Here is a 20,042-nt window from a genome sequence, read left to right as displayed (position 1 = left end):
TTTTCTAGAGTTTATGCAAATATTCTCTAAGTTATGTTTTTAAGTTTCTTTAAGCAGAAAAATTTTAACTAGATTTTAACTAAAATTTAACTAAAAGATAGTTCTTCTGAAATCTGTTAAGGTCAGTTTTTCACTGAAATGTAAGCAGTGGATTTATTTTTTTCTAATCACCTTACCTGATTATCTATTTATAGTTCTTACCTGATTATCTACTTATGAATTAGTTATGAAAAACATGAAACCTCATAAGGCATCTCATGTCAATTAATTACATGCCTATACTGCTCCATGAACACTCAATAGATAAAAATCTGTAGTTCGATCTATTGTAAATGCTCTTAAAAGGATTCATCAGTTATGTAACTTATTTCCTAGTACATTTGAAAACTCTCAACTCAGAAAATATGATTTGACAATATTTTATAGAACAAAGAAATTTCTTACTTATAGAATCCTGACTTAGAAGATCCAGCATCGAGAGACTATAATATTTTAAAGAAATCTACTCTTCTCTCTTCTAAACTAAGATTTTTCTTTTCCTGATCTCTCTTTAAACTTTTTGCATACTGCTGTGTAGGACTGTATCTCCTGTGTTCTTCATTGCCTGATTCCTAGTCATTTTGCCTAGTCCTGGCAAAAATAGGAGTGACATGAGAGATGTTAGTGGGAAGAGAAGCAGTGAGAAGAAGGTAACCATTTCCCTCTATCTATTCATTTTCATTCCTTCATTCACAATACTGATAGAGTGCTTATATATCTGTGAAGAAGGCACACCTAAGACCCCTGCCCTTAAGGAGCTTGCATTCTAAAGGGATAACTGGATTATATACTCATAAGCAAACAAATGAGGGAAACAAAAAGAGAGAGAGAGAGAGAGAGAGAGAGAGAGAGAGAGAGAGAGAGAGAGCTGCTTTTCATGAGATGTCTGGGCAATAACTCTTTGAAAAAGTGGTATTGAGTTGTGATCTGAGGAGGACAAGTTACTTCTTGTCATCTGAAGATCTGAAGATTGGAGTTTTCCAGGGAGAAGGAACATCAAATGCATAGGGTCTGTGGGAAAACACAACTTGCCATTTTGAAGACCAGAAAGAAGGTCGGTGTTGTTGGAGGTAACGGAGATAGAGGAGATTAATACTGAGTGATAGGAGGCAGTTGAAGGTGAGGAGCCAAGCCATAGCGAGGATTTTGTTTTAACTTTAACAATAATGAGAATTATTGGAGAATTTCAAGTACTTTAGATACTTTATGGAGAACGAATTGTAAAGGGCAAAAGTTTTAGCACAGATAATAGTAGGGATACTATTTTAGTAGGCTGGGCAATAGATGATATTGACAATGGGAAAGACAAATGGGTAGCTTTGAGCTACATTTATGAAGAAGAGTTGATAAGACTTGGTGATGGATTGGCTACAAGGATGAAAAAGAGATGAATTAACTTCTAAACTTTTTAATCAAGAATATTAACTCCAAGATTTGGACACAATTTTACAGAGTTAGAAAAAACTAAAAATGCCCCTCAGGTATCTGTGTAGTTCCCTTAAATTTCTGTATAAATGGTGGCTGTCATTATTAGCAGGAATTCTATTTCAGGGTGTCCATATTTCTCTTATAATTCTGCATGCATTATTTCAGTTGTTCCAATAATTACAAAATTCTTTTAAAAACAATATCTTCGGAAGTTACTCTTTTCAATATGTCTGCAAAATTCAGGCTGCATTGCATTTGTTGCACTGTATGACTTCCGTCCTTATCATGAATATTTATTTGCAAAATAGATGAGGAAAGTTAGCATATCATCATTTTATATCCACTACTGTATGAGTTGGTTTGTGGATGATATGCTCAGAAATCTGCATTTAAATTAATTTTTCCATCTAACATTTGCTTTGTGAAATAAGTTTTATGATCTAACAGGGTGATAAGTAGCATTTTTCCTCTAATATTGATAAATTATACTTTTATGCTTTCAAATAAGATTCCTAGAGTAATTACCATTAAATAAATGAATTTCTGTTAGAGCACTGTAAGCTTATCTTTCTAATGCATTTTGGATTGAGGTGTGATATTCTAGTAGACTGATATGAAACATTTATTTACCTTATAGTTGAATTGAACTTGGATTTGTTTAGCAATTTTACTTCTATATTGTTATTAAAATTTAACAGAAGCTTTCTCCTTTGTTTAAAAACTCCTGACTGAATGCCCCATAAGGTTTAGCTGAAGATTGGGATGAAAGTAATGCTGACAATTCTAGCTTATGTACAGATCTTGGCTTTTAAATGTTTCTCAGTTTTCTTAGCAGTAATTATGAGAAGCAATTTTAAATAACTCAGTCTGACAAATAGTTATTAAACTCTGTGGGGAGATAGAATTTTAAAATGATTGTAGACTAATTGGAGATAAAATATGCCCATGTGAAATAATTTAAAATACTTACTGAGCAATATATTAGGAAGTCAGAACAATTTTAATGCAGTTTTTTATTAAATGTGACTAGTCAAATTCCCCAGTAAAATAAAAACTTACCTTTGAAAATGGCTTTCCATATGCTAGAAAGTATTCTTAATCCTTTTTCTTTCTCCAGTTTTCCAAAAGGTTTTCATTCTATTAAAACTGTTTAGTGGTTTGAACATAGGATATAGATTAACATTTAGAATGGGAAGAGGGTCATTTCAAATTTCCTGAATTTATCTCCCATTTTGGAATGAAGGTTGTAAAGGTAGATGTATAAGTCAGGACAACAACTCAGTGGAAACAGTATAGGAAGCTTGGAGGGAGCATAAATGAGCTGTGTGAAGAAGTTGATAAATAGCATTGTAGAAATGGAATATTGGGGCCAGACTGGGATGATGAGTGACATGAACGCAGATGGAGGGAGTGGCTGCAGCACTGTCTAAAGAACAATGCCCTCCTATAACGCCCACGTATGTCGTCCACCATTTAAAAGACTAAAATAAAATGTAGAAATGAAAATCAGTGAATAAATTATTTTTTAAATGGCCTACAGATAACCAATAAACATAAAAAGACATTCAATCTCACTCATTGTCAGAGATTTGCAAATTAAATAGATTTTTTTTTTGTTATTAAACCTGCAGAAATTAAGATTAATGTCTAGACTAGTAGTGAGAGTTGCAAAAATGTATACTCTCACACATTATTATTGTGACTCTAAATTATAATAAGTTATAATTTGAAACAAAAATTATTTTGGAACAGCAAACAAAAAAATTAACATAAAAATTCTAACCATTTGACTCAATAATCATACTCTTGGGAATTTAACCTGCAGAAATAAAACTACCATTATGAAAAAATATTCATGTAAGAATGACTACTGCATCATTGTTGGTAATAACTAAAGAAAAAAAAGAGAGACAACCTAAATGTTAATTTATAGAAGAATGGCTAAATATCTATGATACATTCAAATTAGTCAACTATGAAAATAAAAAGAAATGCTAATCCACACCTCAAGAAATAATTATATAGATTATTGTTATTCACATCAAAATACAGAACATATACTTTTAAAAATGAAAATACGACACTATAATGGAATACAAAATAATCCTATTGTAATATTATAATATTTTTAAACTAATAAGAACAAAACAGATTTCAAAACTAAAACCAAAGTAGCAGCTGATTACAGCGGTGTCAAAGCTGCGTTTCTCATGCATGGGAGGGAGTGACTGCTCTGAACTGCAGGATCGCTCACTGAGATCACTCTTCAGAGAGCGGAGAGCTCAGGCCTCAGCCCAAAGGTTAATGTGCGTTTCCTCTGATCTGGCAATGGTGTTAGAACAAGAAAGATGGAATCAAGAACTCAGGGATAGCATCATTTCTGTCTCCTTCCCATTTCTCTCAGTTCTCAGTTTTATGGCAAACCAACTCTTACATAACTAAGATATATTCTGAACTTGTATCAGAAGTTGAAATTTCGATCGAAGTTTATTTATGGTAGATATTATTCGTTTAGATATTTTTCTACCTTAGTCATTAAAAGATCACCTCCAATCCTAAACTCCCAAAGAAAAACAAATCCCAAACAGACAAGACACATTAGTATCTGAAAAATTTTGTTAGCACTATAGTCTCTGAAAATAAATCGTGATAGATGTAGAAAGCATATTTATAAATGCTAATACTTGAGGTGAATTACCATGTTTATTTAGGTAATTTATAAAGATTATCTTATTTTTACTGAAATATACAGGTATTTGAGACAAAATTTATTTTTGACCTCCATTTTCCAGGTAATTTCCCTGATTCTTCACTATCTATGAATTGTAATCAGGGTTTTTCTTATTGTAGGCCGGTAGGTACTTACCTGAAATATTTTGCTATGAAGATCAAGGCAAGAAGGCAATGTGAGGCAGCAGTATTCTTGAAAAGGAATTTTCAAAACAGATATAAGGCAATTAGATTACTTTAGTTAATTTCATAGCTTTGGGATAGGAATTGGATTAGCTATATTGTAGTGTTCTGATGACAGGAATATAGAACTGGGTAAATTTTCTATGACAAGGCATCTTTCTCTGAGACAAATGGACATTGCATTAAGAGTTTGAAGAGACCTTCTCCTGGTGTCTCAGTGAAGTCGAAGAAAGTTCTTTCTCCCTGTTGCTTCTGAGAAAAGATGTTTGATCAAACTGTTTCAAATTGCTGAATAGCTTGGATAATCTTTCCTATCTCCAATAGCATACTCTGAATCCATATTTTCCTTACTACAGTAAGCTTTCCAACTATTTTACAGATAACCATACTTATATTTGCAGTGAATTTATGCTTTTGTAATGGTAAAACCATAGCTGAAATGTATCTCTTTGTAGATAGTCCTGATTTATATAAAATCTATTATTCTTTTTAATGATTCAAGAATTCAAATATTTCAATAGTCTAGAAGGAACATTTTATCTTCAGAGGTAATATCCATTTACTTCTTGGATACCTTGTGTTTCTAAAGAAGAAACAAATGAAGTTTTTTGAGATATGCACCTTTATAGTGATATAGACCATATTTTTTTACCTAAATTCTTTAATAATTAATTTTATTGTTCTTAAAATCTAAATTTGTTTTTAAAATGCAGTTTTCAGTTCCTTTGAATCCATGGTCATTCTTTAATTTAGGTTTTAATCTATACCTAATTCAAAACCATGGAGCCCGAGCTAACATGACTGAAATAAAATGATTGTAGTGCTGTTTTACTTAGCAATATTTTGTTCTTTAGACTTTTTTGCCCTCCTGTTGTGGTACTTACTTGGAGAGTTTTGCATCAATATTTTCTTTTCTGGATTTTAAGTATTTTAAGATTTTAATTGAGTAAGAACTGTGAGCTCTATTTTTATCTTTTCTATATGTTATTCATACATTATTTTCAGTCTTATTTTTAATTAAATAAATAAAGCTTGCTGTTTTACATAATCTATTCAGATATTTACTACTTGTGTATATGAATTGGTCTTAGGTAAATGTTACTTTTGTGCAATATATTAAAATGAGTTTGATAAATGTATGGTATAAATAAGATTTTTCCAACATTTAAAAAGAACAAATATTAGACCAGCTAAAACATTGGTATGAAAAGGAATTTAGATTCCTAGAGATCCATTAAAATCAGTCCTAGCAAACTCTAATATGAATGTCTTATTAACACTTGTTTGAATTACTGAATATGCTTGAAAACAAAGAAGTTTGTTTATTTATTTATTCCGAAATTCACTCTTCTGCATTTCAGGATAAGTGGCATCTTTATCCTATTAGTCTGGATTGATAAATTTTTGTGCATAAATGTTTATTTTTAATGTACTTGCACTCAAAATATATATGTAACATTTAATTTAAAAGTCAATTATACAGAAATATCTCTTTTCTCTTTTACAGGGATAGATCATCATTAAAAGTTATTAATGTAACTGAAACATCATTAGAATTTTCAGATTTGGACTATAATGTCAACTATAGTGCATATGTAACAGCTAGCACCAGATTTGGTGATGGGAAAACAAGAAGCAACATCGTTAACTTTCGAACACCTGAGGGAGGTGAGTTTTTTTCAATGTAAGTCAAGTAAATGAATATCCTACTCAGAAGAAAGAGTGTTAAATATAAAAATGTATTATTAAGCATAATATCTATTAGTTGAGTGCAAAATTGCTTTTTCGTCACTTTCCAGCTGTGTGACATTGGGGAAGTTAGTTAATCTCTCTGTGCCTCGATTTCCCATCTGTATTGCAGAAACAATATAGTATCTACTTCACAGGGTTATTTTTGTAAATGCACTTAGCACAAAACTGGATACTTAGCAAGCATTGTGTGTGTTTGTTAAATGAAACAAAATAAAATATATGAAGTCAGCTCTCTGCCTTTGTCTTCTAGTATTCGATTTTAAAATTCTAAGTTAAGTCAGAATTTTATATTATATATTCGATGTTGGAAACTTGTTACAAGGTTGTTTTCAAATCCAGGGCTGCAGGCGTATTTTAGAACTAGAACAGTGTTTTATGAGTAAGAAATCTATCTGTCCTCTGCTTGGATGTTGCTATAGGTAGAGTGTTATAGGGATGACCTAATGAACCTCATGGATTTCATTTCTGACTTGTAATTAGATGTAATTCCAATTTATTATTTTTTTGAAAAACGATTATCATCATTTATCAAAGGCAAGTAAAATTTAGAACACTTCAGACATCATTTGAAGCCACAAGCACAATTTTTTGTTCAATTGCCTTTTTTTTTTTAATAGCACCAAGTGATCCTCCCAAAGATGTTTATTATGCAAATCTCAGTTCTTCATCAATAATTCTCTTTTGGACACCTCCTTCAAAACCTAATGGGATTATACAATATTATTCTGTTTATTACAGAAATACTTCAGGTACTTTCACACAGGTAAGACCTGAGTTTTCTCCTAGTTATTTATATCACTCAGTTTTATTGATGATGATATATACTTAGCATGGTAGAAAAAATCATTTATCTTATGATGACAATTATGCATAAACATTTTATAAAACTCCCATTGACATAGAAAAATGTGGTGGCAAAATGTCAGATACATTTTAATCTACCTACCTATCTATCTATATATGCACATGCACACACACGCACACACACATACACATAGCTTCAAAGATATTTCCAACAAGGAAGCTGCCACCCATTTAAAATTCTGTACCTAAATATATCCTTTAATTCTACTCTCCCAAGCAGTATTCTCTAAAGAATAAATGATTTAATTTACCCTCAATTATTTCTCAACTAAAAAAAATTCTTTTGTTTTTATACAGTATAGTTTTCATGTTTGAATGTATTTATGTGTTTTTCTTCATTAAAAAATGTTTTTAATTATTAGCAAGAAGGGTTATTATCACTATTATTACTATTATTAACAGTATCAGATATGAAATTACTAGAAATGTGATTATTTAACTTGAGGTATACAAGGTTCTAGGGTCACACAGTTTTGCAGTTTGATACTTTCTGGAATATGAATGAAAATAGTTATGAAAATAGCTAAAATGCATTTCATTTAGAGATATATTTTAATTTTTCAGCAAAATTTCTTTATTACTCTAAACTAAATATTTCACAAAACTTTAATATATGAAAAGAATTAACTTGGAATTGTTATGATTGAATCAAGAATGGGGGAAGTTGGAATATAATTTGAGAAGAAATACTACAATTTACAGAATATGTAACTTAGAAACTCTTGACTCCATATTGATTATGACCGGTCATTCTTATTTCTTTGTATCCTTTTAAGGAGGAGAATAGAGACAGATAAACCTTAGTCATTCCGAGTAGCCTAATTCTATTTGTGACTGACAACTCAGGTTTAGTCATTAGAGTTAGTTCTTGTGAGCAACAATCTCTGAGAATGAAGTAACTTGCTATAGTGCATCTGTAGGGCAGTTTACACTAATGGATAAGGTCAGAGCAGAATTTTGCAAGCTGTCCCAGGACTAACCCAGCAGTGAGTTCAAGAAGGCCTAGAAGTTGGTCCTGTCTTTACTTTATGTTCAAGGCCCTCTAAGAATGGAGTTGTATAAGAAAGGAGGATCCTTTTTTTCCCTACTCTGTAAATCAAGCAATTTTTGTTGTATGTTTTTGTTTTGCTCTATTTGGGGGAGAAAATAAGGATTAGTGTCCAATTTATTATTGTTATTTAACCACAATGTTGTTTATAAATGTAACAATGTCATTACATCATAGAGGTTATTCGAATTGCGGATTTTTCTTTTTTCATGCATTTAACGAAAGTATTGCAAAGTAGTGTCAGTAGTTCTGAATCTTAGCAAAGCTTTTCCTCCGTACAATTTACTTTATAGCTTATACATAATTCCATTTTGGTTCTCTTTGTCCACATCTAAATAATTATATGTAAACATCTAACAATGGGTTAACATGATCTTTATAAACCTACTTGTTCAAACCTGGGTATATAATATGATTCATTTGCAATTCATCTAAGTTAGAAAATGTAATCTTTTATTAAATAATCTAAAGAATGCTTTTAAGTGTGACAGCTTGAAGAGGGCACAGGCTAATGATGTTTAAACATTTTTCGTATGCCTGAAGTTCATTCCTGCTTTAATTTATTCCTAAGGTTAATGTTAAATGTAGCATCAAAATCTTCACTACCTGATTTTATGTTTTAGATTGATAAAATAGAAGACATCCCCAAAATGAAAATTCTGTAGCAGAATAAGTGTGTAGCTGTATTATTTCTCCTTTGCCTTCTCTTTCTCGCTGAACTATGTAGAATATTTCACACATGGCACATCATATTCTGCTTCCTCTTCCTGGTATCTGCTATTGTCTTAGCTCCTTTAAGTCATAGCAAACAACTTGAAGAAAGGGGTCATGTGACATTTATCTTTCCATCTCCTGAAACCATACATAGGTTTAATGCTCAATAAATATCTTAATTGAAAGAACATAAATTGTTATCATAGACCAACAACATTTTTGGTACTAAGTTACAATTTTGGAGCACTTGAGTTTGTAGTGAAGTGATCTTTCCTTCTTATTTTGGGGAATTTAATCTCTACTACTCCTTGGCAATTCATCTTGTTCTTCCTTCAGTTGTTCACATTGTATTTTGTATAGTGTATTAACTCTTCTACATTTTAATTTTTACCCACTTATGTCATGTCTCCTCAGTGTGCCTGACATAGTCTTATTATATGAAAAAGTGCTAAATAAATACTAGTTGATTAATCAAATTTGAAAACTTTTAATTTAATTTAATTTGAAACCTTTAGACTGCATTAATATACCCAAAAGAGTAAGCCTTAATTAGATAATTTGAGCCACAAGATATTTTTTCCAAAAATAAACAGATGAATGAAATAATCTAGATAATTAATCTAATTATAAATTTGTTACATGTCCATGCATGTCTATGCATGTCTACGCACATTCAGCATGAATGACTTCTGGGTGATTCAAAATAATTTGTTGCTGAGTTGTCATTAAGGTCATAGGTAATCAAAATAAATTCTATGCCAAAGAAAAATTAAAAGTTGTACTAAAAAGCTACACTAATATTTTAAACAATACTTTATATAAGCCAGTTATTTCATGTGTAAAGTAGATGTGTTAGAAGATATTAAAGTTCACAGATCATATTTTGTGTGAGATTGTTGTTTTAACTTGTCTGTTCCTAAATAAGTCACCACAAAATTGAAGTAGATCTTTTCTTACACTCACTCTTCACCTCCCCAATCTCTAATATTGGCAAAAGAACCACAAAAACTTGATGAATTTAATTTGTTTATACATTGCAGAACCATCTTAACTATAAATTTTAGCCAGATCGCTTATCCTGTTACTAATTTAAATAAACCAATTACTATTTGTTTTCTTAAAATTCTGTGCAGGACGTGGTATTAATTGCTTTATGTGCTTTATATCATCTAATCCTCAAAAGCTCTCCGAGAAGTAGAAATGATTATTCCCATTTTATAGTTGAGGAAGGAGAAGCTTTGAGATGACATGGTTTATCCAGGGCTACTCTGCCAGAAATGAATGCAGTTTATAGGACTCTAAGGGCTTTGTGTGGACTGGAACAATGTAGATTTCTCAGTGTAGATAGACATTATTACAAAATTGTCTACACTAATTGCCTACATGATATTTTTAAAAAGTCTTTTCCTTTATTTTAAAATTGATTTTGTGTGTTTTGAGTTTAAAATTTGATCAGATAGAATATGCATAAATTCCCTAGTAATTCAAAATATGTCTTGGGACAAATATAACTAGAAGTCAGGCCAGAGAATTATAAAATTTATCTTACTCTGCATCTCACTGTCTTCTCTTTCCTCCCTATGATTATAGAAAAAAAACGAACCATTAAAGAGGAATAATAATATCCACTTGAGTTGATAGAAAGAGGTGTAGACTTTCATAATTCCTTTATCATTAATAGGAAGAAAAAAATTAAATTTTTATGATATTCCCAAACTTCTTTAAAATATATAGTCAATGTTTTTAAAAATACTTGAATGTTTCAGAAGAAAACTGATACTGATCAGCACAGTTGTAGCATTTTCAGTTGGCCACTGGACGGTCTCCATTACTAAGCTTAGAGATTTTACTCTTTGCTACTCTGTATGTGATTTTGTAATTAAAACTGCTGCCATTTATTCCTCTTTCAGTACAAACATATTTCCAGTTTAATTATTGCAATAAAAATGCTCTATGTTGATTTTCCTCCAAAATTAACACATTATAATAATGAGACACCAATTCATGGATAATAATTATTTTTAAATGTTCATGTATACTAAAACTACATTCTGAACAATTAAAACAATATGTTTATTTTTCAGAATTTTACACTCCTTGAAGTAACCAATGACTTTGACAATATGACCGTATCTGCAATAATAGATAAATTGGCAATTTTCAGCTACTATACATTTTGGGTAACAGCAAGTACTTCAGTTGGAAATGGGAATAAAAGCAGTGACGTAGTTCAAGTATACACAGATCAAGACAGTATGTAAATGAAAAGCATTTATTAATCTTTAATAGGATTAATTTAAAAATTTATAATTATTTTACAACCTCTTTCTATCTATATGTATTGGGAGTAAAATCTGTATTTTATTTAGGCACATTTAACTAGTCATTAGAGAAGTTTGAAAATGCATTTTAATGTAGCTATAACGCTATTGTAATAACAGCCTTTTCTATTCATAAAAACCCCTACCATCCATTCATGAAAATTCTGTCATGTTTATTGCTTCCTAAAATGTCACAGCCATCTGGTTATGAGCAAGAAAAATACTGTTGCACGCATGGACAAATTTTCTAATAGTTAATAAGCTCATCCATTTGAATCCACACAGGACTCTACGCAGCATCTTTGTTCTTATTGTATTTGTGACCAATATACACAGAATATCTTTTTTTTTTTTTAACCCCAGATTCTGCAGAATCTTGTTTGTGCTGAGTATTCAGAAAACTATAATGACTGAAGCTCTTGATGTTTTGTAGGTTTCAGCTTTGAGAATATAATGATACATGGATCATTGCCTGTTTCTTATTATGATCGTTTCTTTTGTTCACTTAATTTTTAAAGGCTAGTAGTCTCTCGTTGAGAAGTGGTATTGGCCTATACTTCTGCGAAGAGTGAAATTCCATGTTTATTACCTTAAGATCATAAACTGACAGGCACTATAAATATGAGTGAATGCTTTCTTTGTTGCAACAATCTTTTAAACAGTTGACAAGACCAACAGAATAAGTTATGATAAAATATATGTTTACAGAGTCTTTATCAAACGCGTTTTAGTGAATTATGTTGTCAACATTATTTCCGGCATTCTTGCAGATCTCTCCCAAGATTTTTTATCAATCTATAACTTTTTTTCAGGATATGATAGCTTCATGAATAATAAACATGTTCCGTTCTCTTTTCCAGGTGAGAGGTCCTAGATGACCTCATATGTGCAATAAAAATAATATTTAAAAGATAAAAACAAAAAAATACTGTATAGATTATATATTATTAAATATTTAAACATCTGAGTATACAGATACACACATAAATATGTACGTACATGCTTATAATCTCCATGTTGTAAGAGAATGTTATATAAAACAATTCTCATACATATTAAAGATGACAAGGTTTATTTTGAATGACTTTAATATTATTATTTAAAGAATATTTTTATTAGGTAATATTTATTACATCTGCATCTAAATAATGTAAGAGCTGGTGATGTAATAGACGCCATTTCAACAATTATCTTCAGTTTGTGAATTTGCTTAAATTTTATTTAGGGTGACTGATAACTTTTATATTTTGCATGTTACCTATCATAGTACCTGAAGGGCTTGTTGGAAACCTGACTTATGAGTCCATTTCATCAACCGCAATAAATGTAACCTGGGGCCCACCATCTCATCCAAATGGTCTAGTCTTCTACTATGTTTCTCTGAGCTTACAGCAGACTCCTCGCCATGTAAGACCACCTCTCGTTACATATGAGACAAGCATGCATTTTGATAATCTGGAAAAATACACTGACTATATATTAAAAATCACTCCATCAACAGAAAAGGGATTCTCTGATATCTATACTGCCCAGCTACACATCAAAACTGAGGAAGATGGTAGGCTGGATTCTTTTATTGTCTATTAAGCAGATTCTTAGCATCCTCTTATTTATATTGCTTTCTGACAGAAAACACTATTCTTATATAGATTCTGTTCGGTCTCAGGTAATTAGTTGTTCAATAAACACAATAAACTAGAAGTTTCTTAAAATTAAAATGATTATCTGCTAATAAAATTGAGTTCCATTTTTATTAAAGCCTCTTCTTTTTAATGTTAATTCACTTTTGTTTCATTTAATATTCTTCTTTTTCTTTTATAGTCCCAGAAACTTCACCAATAATCAACACTTTTAAAAACCTTTCTTCTACCTCAGTTCTCTTATCATGGGATCCCCCAGTAAAACCAAATGGTGCAATAATAAGTTATGATTTAACTTTACAAGGACCAAATGAAAATTATTCTTTCATTACTTCTGATCATTATGTAATATTGGAAGAGCTTTCACCATTTACATTATATAGTTTTTTTGCTGCTGCAAGAACCATAAAAGGACTCGGTCCTTCCAGTATTCTTTTCTTTTACACAGATGAGTCAGGTAAGCCAGAATCCATCTTCCTTCAAATGATGTCACTGTTGCAGGACTTGCTCTCATCTCTTTTTAAGGAACCTCATGGAAAATGAAAGCATATTCGATTGTCTATTTGTAACAGGCTTACAGCTATTCATCTAGTTTGCATAATGCTTTTCTTTTTCTTAATTCAAACTTCAGAACAAAGTGTTCTGTTGAAAGCTACTTTGGAACTACTGTATTCCAAGTACGAAAATAATACTTCTACTATTTATTTCCAAAATTAAATATGATCATTTTATAAATATTTCTTAACCAGCATCTTCAGGAAGCTAGAGTCACAATGATATTTGTATGTTAAAAAATTATGATACAAGTTTTATACTGTGTTTTCCTACAGTGCCTTTAGCACCTCCTCAAAATTTGACTTTAATCAACTGCACTTCAGACTCTGTATGGCTGAAATGGAGCCCGAGTCCTGTTCCAGGTGGTATTGTTAAAGTATATAGTTTTAAAATTCATGAACATGAAACTGATACTATATTTTATAAGGTAGGTTGATTATAACAGTATATGTTTATTTCAAAAAGATTCAGAAATTGGATCAAACTCTTTTGACATGCAGGGGGAAAATGAACTGCTTTAAATAAGCAAGAACCATCTTTTAAAAAACCTTTTTTGTTTCCTATAACTCAAGGATGCTTGTGGAAAACACAGAAGATATTTGCCAGATATGGAAGCTGAAGACATTGTAGTGCAATTTACTTAGAAATTATAACTTCTAGATATCTACAATTTAAGAAATAATTGCACCATTTTGTTAATGCTGGAAAGTACATAGTAAATTTTTTTCAGACTAAAACCTGTTATTATCTTAAGTATAATATATTTCTATTTGTTGTTAAAAGAAGTACCAAGTGAATGGTTTTAATCTTTTCAGAAAAGTCTTTATAATGGACTTCTGGTAATCTTCCCTGATAGTATTAGTCCCACATGAATTAGTCTTTAAAGATATATCATTATTCTTTTACTTCCAATGCTAATTAGTTTACAACACTAAACACCTTTTCTCTCCTTCATTTTTAAGTTTCAGAATTAATGAAAAATGCCCAAAGAACTGACATAACAAGGGGCCTCAAATATACTTCTATGATTTTTAGCATTTAATTGCCAAAATATGTTATAGTACATAGCATTTATTTAAAGAAGTGCTCTTATTATTTCTTTCCCAAAGGCAAATTGAAGCTGAACACTCTTATTTTGTTATGGCAAGGAGAGTGCAAAAAATCTGCAATAAACATTGTCTCCAATATTATATGTATTACAATTTATTATGGATGGTAAATCATTTTTATAGCATGTGTATCTTACAAAGTGAATAATAAAAATCAAGAACTGTGATTAAGTTTATGTCCTAAGAACAATAACTTTCTTTCTGGAAATCAAGATATTATTTTAAAATCTGATAAGCTGAGTAGAAATTGAATTATATTACTCCATAAATGTGGAATCTCTTTCCCAGAAGTGTGAAATTATATTAATGACACTAAATCTCTAGCCCTCTAATATCCATTCCTGGTCTAATCTTAACATTTTCCTTTTTTTTATTTCCTTTGTCTGAATGGGTCACTGGGAAATAGATGTCAAAAGGGAAAAAGAAATTATTTTCTTAGTTTTATCACATTTGTAGGGGAATTGTGTGTGTATATTGGAGTGTGATTGTATATATGTGGTTGTTTCTCCTCAGAAGAGTAGTCCCTAGCATCAACACCATATAAAGCATTTAGAACAATCCCTGGCATATGATAAAGGTATTATCTATTGTTGTTATTGTACATAGTTTTAAAAAGTACAAAAATCCATCTAGCAATGTAATAGCACTAAGCATAAAATGACACTATTATCTGAATATGAGAATAAATTATATTCTAAGATTTTTATACATTCTGTTTTCTCAATAGAAATGCTACCATAATATTCCACTAGTAGCAAAAATATAATCTTTATACCATAAAGTATTGACTATGTCATTTTTGGGGGTGGAGGAAGTAGTTTTTATTTAAAATCTATTTTTAATTATTCCCTTTTACATCTATTTACTCTTCCATTGATTTTCATAATCTTGTTTTCTTTTAAATTTCTTTAAATGTACTCGTACCATCTTTTTTTCATTTACCCTTGAAATATTGTATATTATTTTTAAAATAATAGTTGATGTATTAAAGAGTTATCTACAAGGGTACTCATTGCAACATTTTTTAAATAGCAAAAAAATCTAATCATATACACATGCAACAATAATACACAATCATCAGAAACAATATTGTAGAAGCCTGAAATGAGTTATCACTTATCATTCAATAGTTCATCTGTTTCTTATCTTTTAGATGCCATTAAGAATAACTACCATTGCTTATTTATAATTCTAAAATTGTGTTTAGAAAAATTCCTAGCATATAGTAGTAACTAAGTTGAATCTATGTTGTATTGTTTTTAATTTCCTTTGTTTTTTATTTTTTTAGCAATTCAACATAAGGCTTTAATAAAACAGTGAAAAGTCAGGTTTGAGTGTGGAATATCAGTCACTACTCAGGGTCTGCAACTGAAGATTGGCCCGAACATATTTCAAACTTATTAAGAGCAGGGAGTTTGTTTGTTCCGGTGTATCCAAGCTCTAGGAAGCAATTAGTTTACATGAAATTTTTTTTTCTTTCTTAATGTCTAGTTTACTGTAACTAGTTCCTTTCCTCTATTTCGCTTTCAAAGTATGTTTTCCTGTATTCCTTCCTATGTTTTGTCCACCCCTATGCCATGACAATATCAGTTTCTATTATTCTTTCTTTTCATTTTTTCAAATTCTGTGTGGGTTGATATAAGTGAAAAAATTCCAGAACCACTCCAAATGTTTCTGCCATCCCAGTCAATCCAATGTGGTCCACACAGTGATCAGTAAGATTCAGATTTGCTGGAAGCTCAGGTCACCTATACATACTGAAATAAATTATTTATTCAATAAAAAGTTCTATTAAAATATATTTGGAAATATCCCTCACTCATGTCTCCTTACAACTATTTTTGTGTCAATCTGTTTGCCATTCAGTATGCTACTCTCACACTTTTCATTCTAAACTCATCATTTCTCTTTGGACCAGTTCTTTCTAACCTAAATCAAAATTACCCTCACTGTTTAATTTCTTCTCAATAGGCAGTTGTTTATAAATTTCTCTAATTAATATAAAAATTTCCTGATGACAGGGCCTATGTCTTACAAATATTTATAATATCCTGGTTATCTAACAGTATGCTTTATACATAGTAAGTGTGAAAAAAATGAAAGAAAATAGTGTAATTAAGTGAGTTCTTAATATATGTCAATGACTTATAAGAGAGTAATTTAAAATATGATTTTAACTGTAAGTACCCCAAGAGTTAGTATTCTTGCTAAATTTCTGCTGCTGAAATGTTTAATAAATAAGTGAAAGTGTTTTAAAATTTGGGTCGGATATAATGCAATATTCTTAAAATTATACCATACCAGAGATTGTCTTCTCTTTCTATAACTGCTCTCTTGGTTAGGACAATTATCCTTGGATACAGATTTCATACTTACTGGTAAAAGTTTCTATGAGAAAGTATATTCTTCCTTGGGCAACGGTGCTGTTTTGTTTTTTTCCTCATTCTCCTAAGAATTGTGTCAACTTAGAAATTTAGTTTAAGCTTCATAGGAGCAGAAATTTTGTTTTATTCACTGCTGTATTCCCAGTGCCTAGCATACAGTAGCTGAGGAATAAATTATTTACATAGAATGTTACTGAGTACTTAAAATAAATTTAGGTGAATTCAAGAAAAAACAAGTATCACAGCTCTAAATTGGATTTAAATTGGAGACTTTATTTTTAGCAAATTTAAAGAAAGTAATTGGTGTATAATTATAAGTAAAAATCTAGGAGGTAAAATGAAAACAAAATTATCTGGCTTTTTAAAAAAGTGGTAATTACAAGATTCTTCAGGGCTGAGAGGGTGCTCAGTTCATCCCTGAATCATCCCCTATGCCAGAAAAAAAGTGGTTAATATTTCTTTTATTTTAATTAAAAATACTCGCACTTATTAAATCAGAGGTTAAACATAGAAGGCATAACTTCAATGTGTAAAATATTTCTTTCGGTAAGAAACAAATTTTGGATGATGCATTGTGACTAAGAATTTTTTTCTGCTTTTCAGAATATTTCAGGTTTTCAAACTGAAGCTAAACTTACTGGACTGGAACCAGTCAGCACCTATTCTGTCAGCATATCTGCCTTTACCAAAGTTGGAAATGGCAATCAATTTAGTAATGTGCTGAAATTCACAACCCAGGAATCAGGTTAGACACAGTTATTTAAACCTGAAGTATTTCATTTTACATTTAACCCTTTTCCCTTCTCTTTCGAAGTTTATGTGATAAAGTATCATTATTTAATAGTCCACTCAAAGGCAAATTGAATTTCAATGCTTTAAAGCTAGGCTGAGTCTTGTCTACAATCTCTCTCTCTCTCTCTCTCTCTCTCTCTCTCTCTATGTGTGTGTGTGTGTATATATATATATATATATATATATATATATATATATATGTATGTATGTGTGTGTATGTATATATTTACAGATGTTCTTTTCTTTTTAATCTGAGAAAGTTGAAATAAAAGACTAGTTTAAAAAATGAAGGCTTCTAGATATTTGTGAAAATTACCTAATTCATAGGATCATCTGAGATAGCTTGGAAAATTAAAAGAAGAAATGAACCAGTAGTCACTTTTAAAAGGCCAAGTGGTATTTTCATGGAACGATGTCTATGATTGTTTTCAGAAGATGTGTTGTGGCATTTAAAGATCACTAGTCACTATGTAAGCTTCTACTTTCCCATAATCCATCTGTAACACTTGGAGTGGACTATGAAGACCATGAAATACCATTGGTCTAATTAAGCAACTTACCATGTGTCACATACATGCCAAAAGCTCACCTTTTGTTTGTGTACTAGATAGTATTAATTTATGACCTATAATAGTGTCTTAGATATGTATTTTTCTGCCACTGAGCTAGACCGTATGTTTAAAGGCATGCCTTCCTTACTTTTTTTTTTTTATTTTTTTGGTCAATGATTATTGAATGAGCACAAGATGCTATTCCAATCATTTCTTCTTTGCACTTCTGGATGCATTTCCTCTTGTTCTAGTAAACTTTTAAATTGAAATTAGAGACAACTCATAGATAAATTAATAATTTTTGCATTAATTTATGGATACCTGAGAATTTTTTATAGCATGCCTATGAGACAGGCTAAGTAAATAGTATTTATAGTGGATAAAAGTATACACTCTGAAGTTAGTGTCTGGATTTTAATCCAGGCTCTGTGACTTAGTACTTATATAACCTTGGAAAAACCCCTTGACTTCTCTGAAACTCTATATCCTTAACTAAAAGGAAATATCATCAGATTATTGTGAAAAATATTTGAAAAGATCCATGTAAAACATTTGCGAGAGTGTCAGACATACAATAAGTGCTCAAAAAATATTACTGTTGCCCCTATTCCCATATCGTAGATGAAGAAGCCATGATTCAGGCAGATTAGATGAAAAGGGCTAAGAAAATTAGTGAAGAGACTAATCTAGAACATCAGCCTCTGACCTCCAGTGAAGGGTGGACATGACTGTAGGAAACACATACTATGAATGAGTAATACTACATAGAAATGTTAAACCTATAAGGAAAAAAAGCATTTTAATAATTTATACACATATTAGGTTAATAAAATCAAAGCTCATCTTGTAGACAGTGCTTTGTAAACCAATAAATATTTTTATCAGTAAAATAAAATATTTCCACAAAGTTCTATGCCCTGATTGGTTAAATAAAAGAAAATTTTCAACTTTAAGGGTTATAATATCAGCTGGTTACTTAATCGCTTTTGAGTTCATAGAGTAAGTGAAATACATGCTCGCAAAATCCTGGTTTATATACTAAACTTAAACAAGTTGTCAACTGTCTCTTGTTAACTTATTTTATGAAAATATTGTTACATGTTTTTGAAAATAAGGAAGCAAATAATTAATGTCGTTTAATTGCCAGAACCCTGGGTCAGCTGCTATCTTTTTAAAAAATTTCAAATGCTACTGATCCCCTAAGCATTTTTCTTTAGGTCTTATGCCTTTATCTGACAGAGAAAGTTTGTAAAGATATAAATTTAGGCCAGAGGAGAGAACTGTAGACAAGTCAAAAATTACTTGAGTTTTCTTTAAATAACTGTTTTATATGATGACAGCAAATTGTTTCCTCTCACTACTTGTCTGTAATCCATGAATTGACTCTGTGCCAATTTTCCTTCTAGCATCCTCTTTTTACCATAATAGTAAAAGCTATGCTAACATTGGGGGGCATTAGATAATTAAACATTTCCATGGGAAGTAACCAGTCTCTTCAATCTGCAGTCATTTTGGTGGGCTGAGGTATTACTCTTTAAGCAGGTCTACCAAATAGAGTGGACCTCTGAGAAACTGAGTTACTTCCACATAAATTCAGGGAAGTTCTAGAACAACCTTAAACTGAATTAAAAACTAGAGCTGAGTCTATGGCCATGCTACCCTGAACAGGACTAATCCCATCTGATCTCGAAAGCTAAGCAGGGTCATGCCTGGTTAGTATTTGGATGGGAGACCACCTAGGAAGACTAGGTGCTATAGGCATAAAACAAACAAACAAACAAACAAACAAACAAATAAATAAATAAATAAATAAAGGATTGTGAGCTGACAAGGTCCTTGCAATCTGTGAGGTTGACCAAGGGTTACTTCACCTAAAGAATAGAAAGAAAAAAAAAAAAAAAAAACTAGTGCTGATTTAAATCTCTCCAACAA

The 20,042-nt window shown here is 30.9% G+C and overlaps 1 protein-coding gene and 1 pseudogene across 1 annotated transcript in view; both read left to right on the top strand.

The window, feature by feature from the left end:
- PTPRQ (protein tyrosine phosphatase receptor type Q) overlaps window positions 1–20,042 on the top strand; it is a 165,738-nt gene that overhangs the window by 42,763 nt on the left and 102,933 nt on the right. Inside the window, exons 18-24 of the mRNA XM_016132460.2 lie at window positions 5,888–6,048; window positions 6,750–6,895; window positions 10,843–11,011; window positions 12,347–12,637; window positions 12,901–13,176; window positions 13,550–13,701; window positions 17,371–17,512. Coding sequence (XP_015987946.2) covers window positions 5,888–6,048; window positions 6,750–6,895; window positions 10,843–11,011; window positions 12,347–12,637; window positions 12,901–13,176; window positions 13,550–13,701; window positions 17,371–17,512 — 1,337 coding nt within the window. The remainder of the gene's footprint in view (window positions 1–5,887; window positions 6,049–6,749; window positions 6,896–10,842; window positions 11,012–12,346; window positions 12,638–12,900; window positions 13,177–13,549; window positions 13,702–17,370; window positions 17,513–20,042) is intronic.
- LOC118614078 lies at window positions 19,753–19,871 on the top strand (annotated as a pseudogene).

The sequence above is a fragment of the Rousettus aegyptiacus genome, unplaced genomic scaffold (genome assembly GCF_014176215.1).
Source record: "Rousettus aegyptiacus isolate mRouAeg1 unplaced genomic scaffold, mRouAeg1.p scaffold_m13_p_2, whole genome shotgun sequence".
Lineage (NCBI taxonomy): Eukaryota > Metazoa > Chordata > Mammalia > Chiroptera > Pteropodidae > Rousettus > Rousettus aegyptiacus.
Note: the sequence above shows the minus strand (reverse complement) of the source record. Positions and strands in the feature narration are given on the sequence as shown.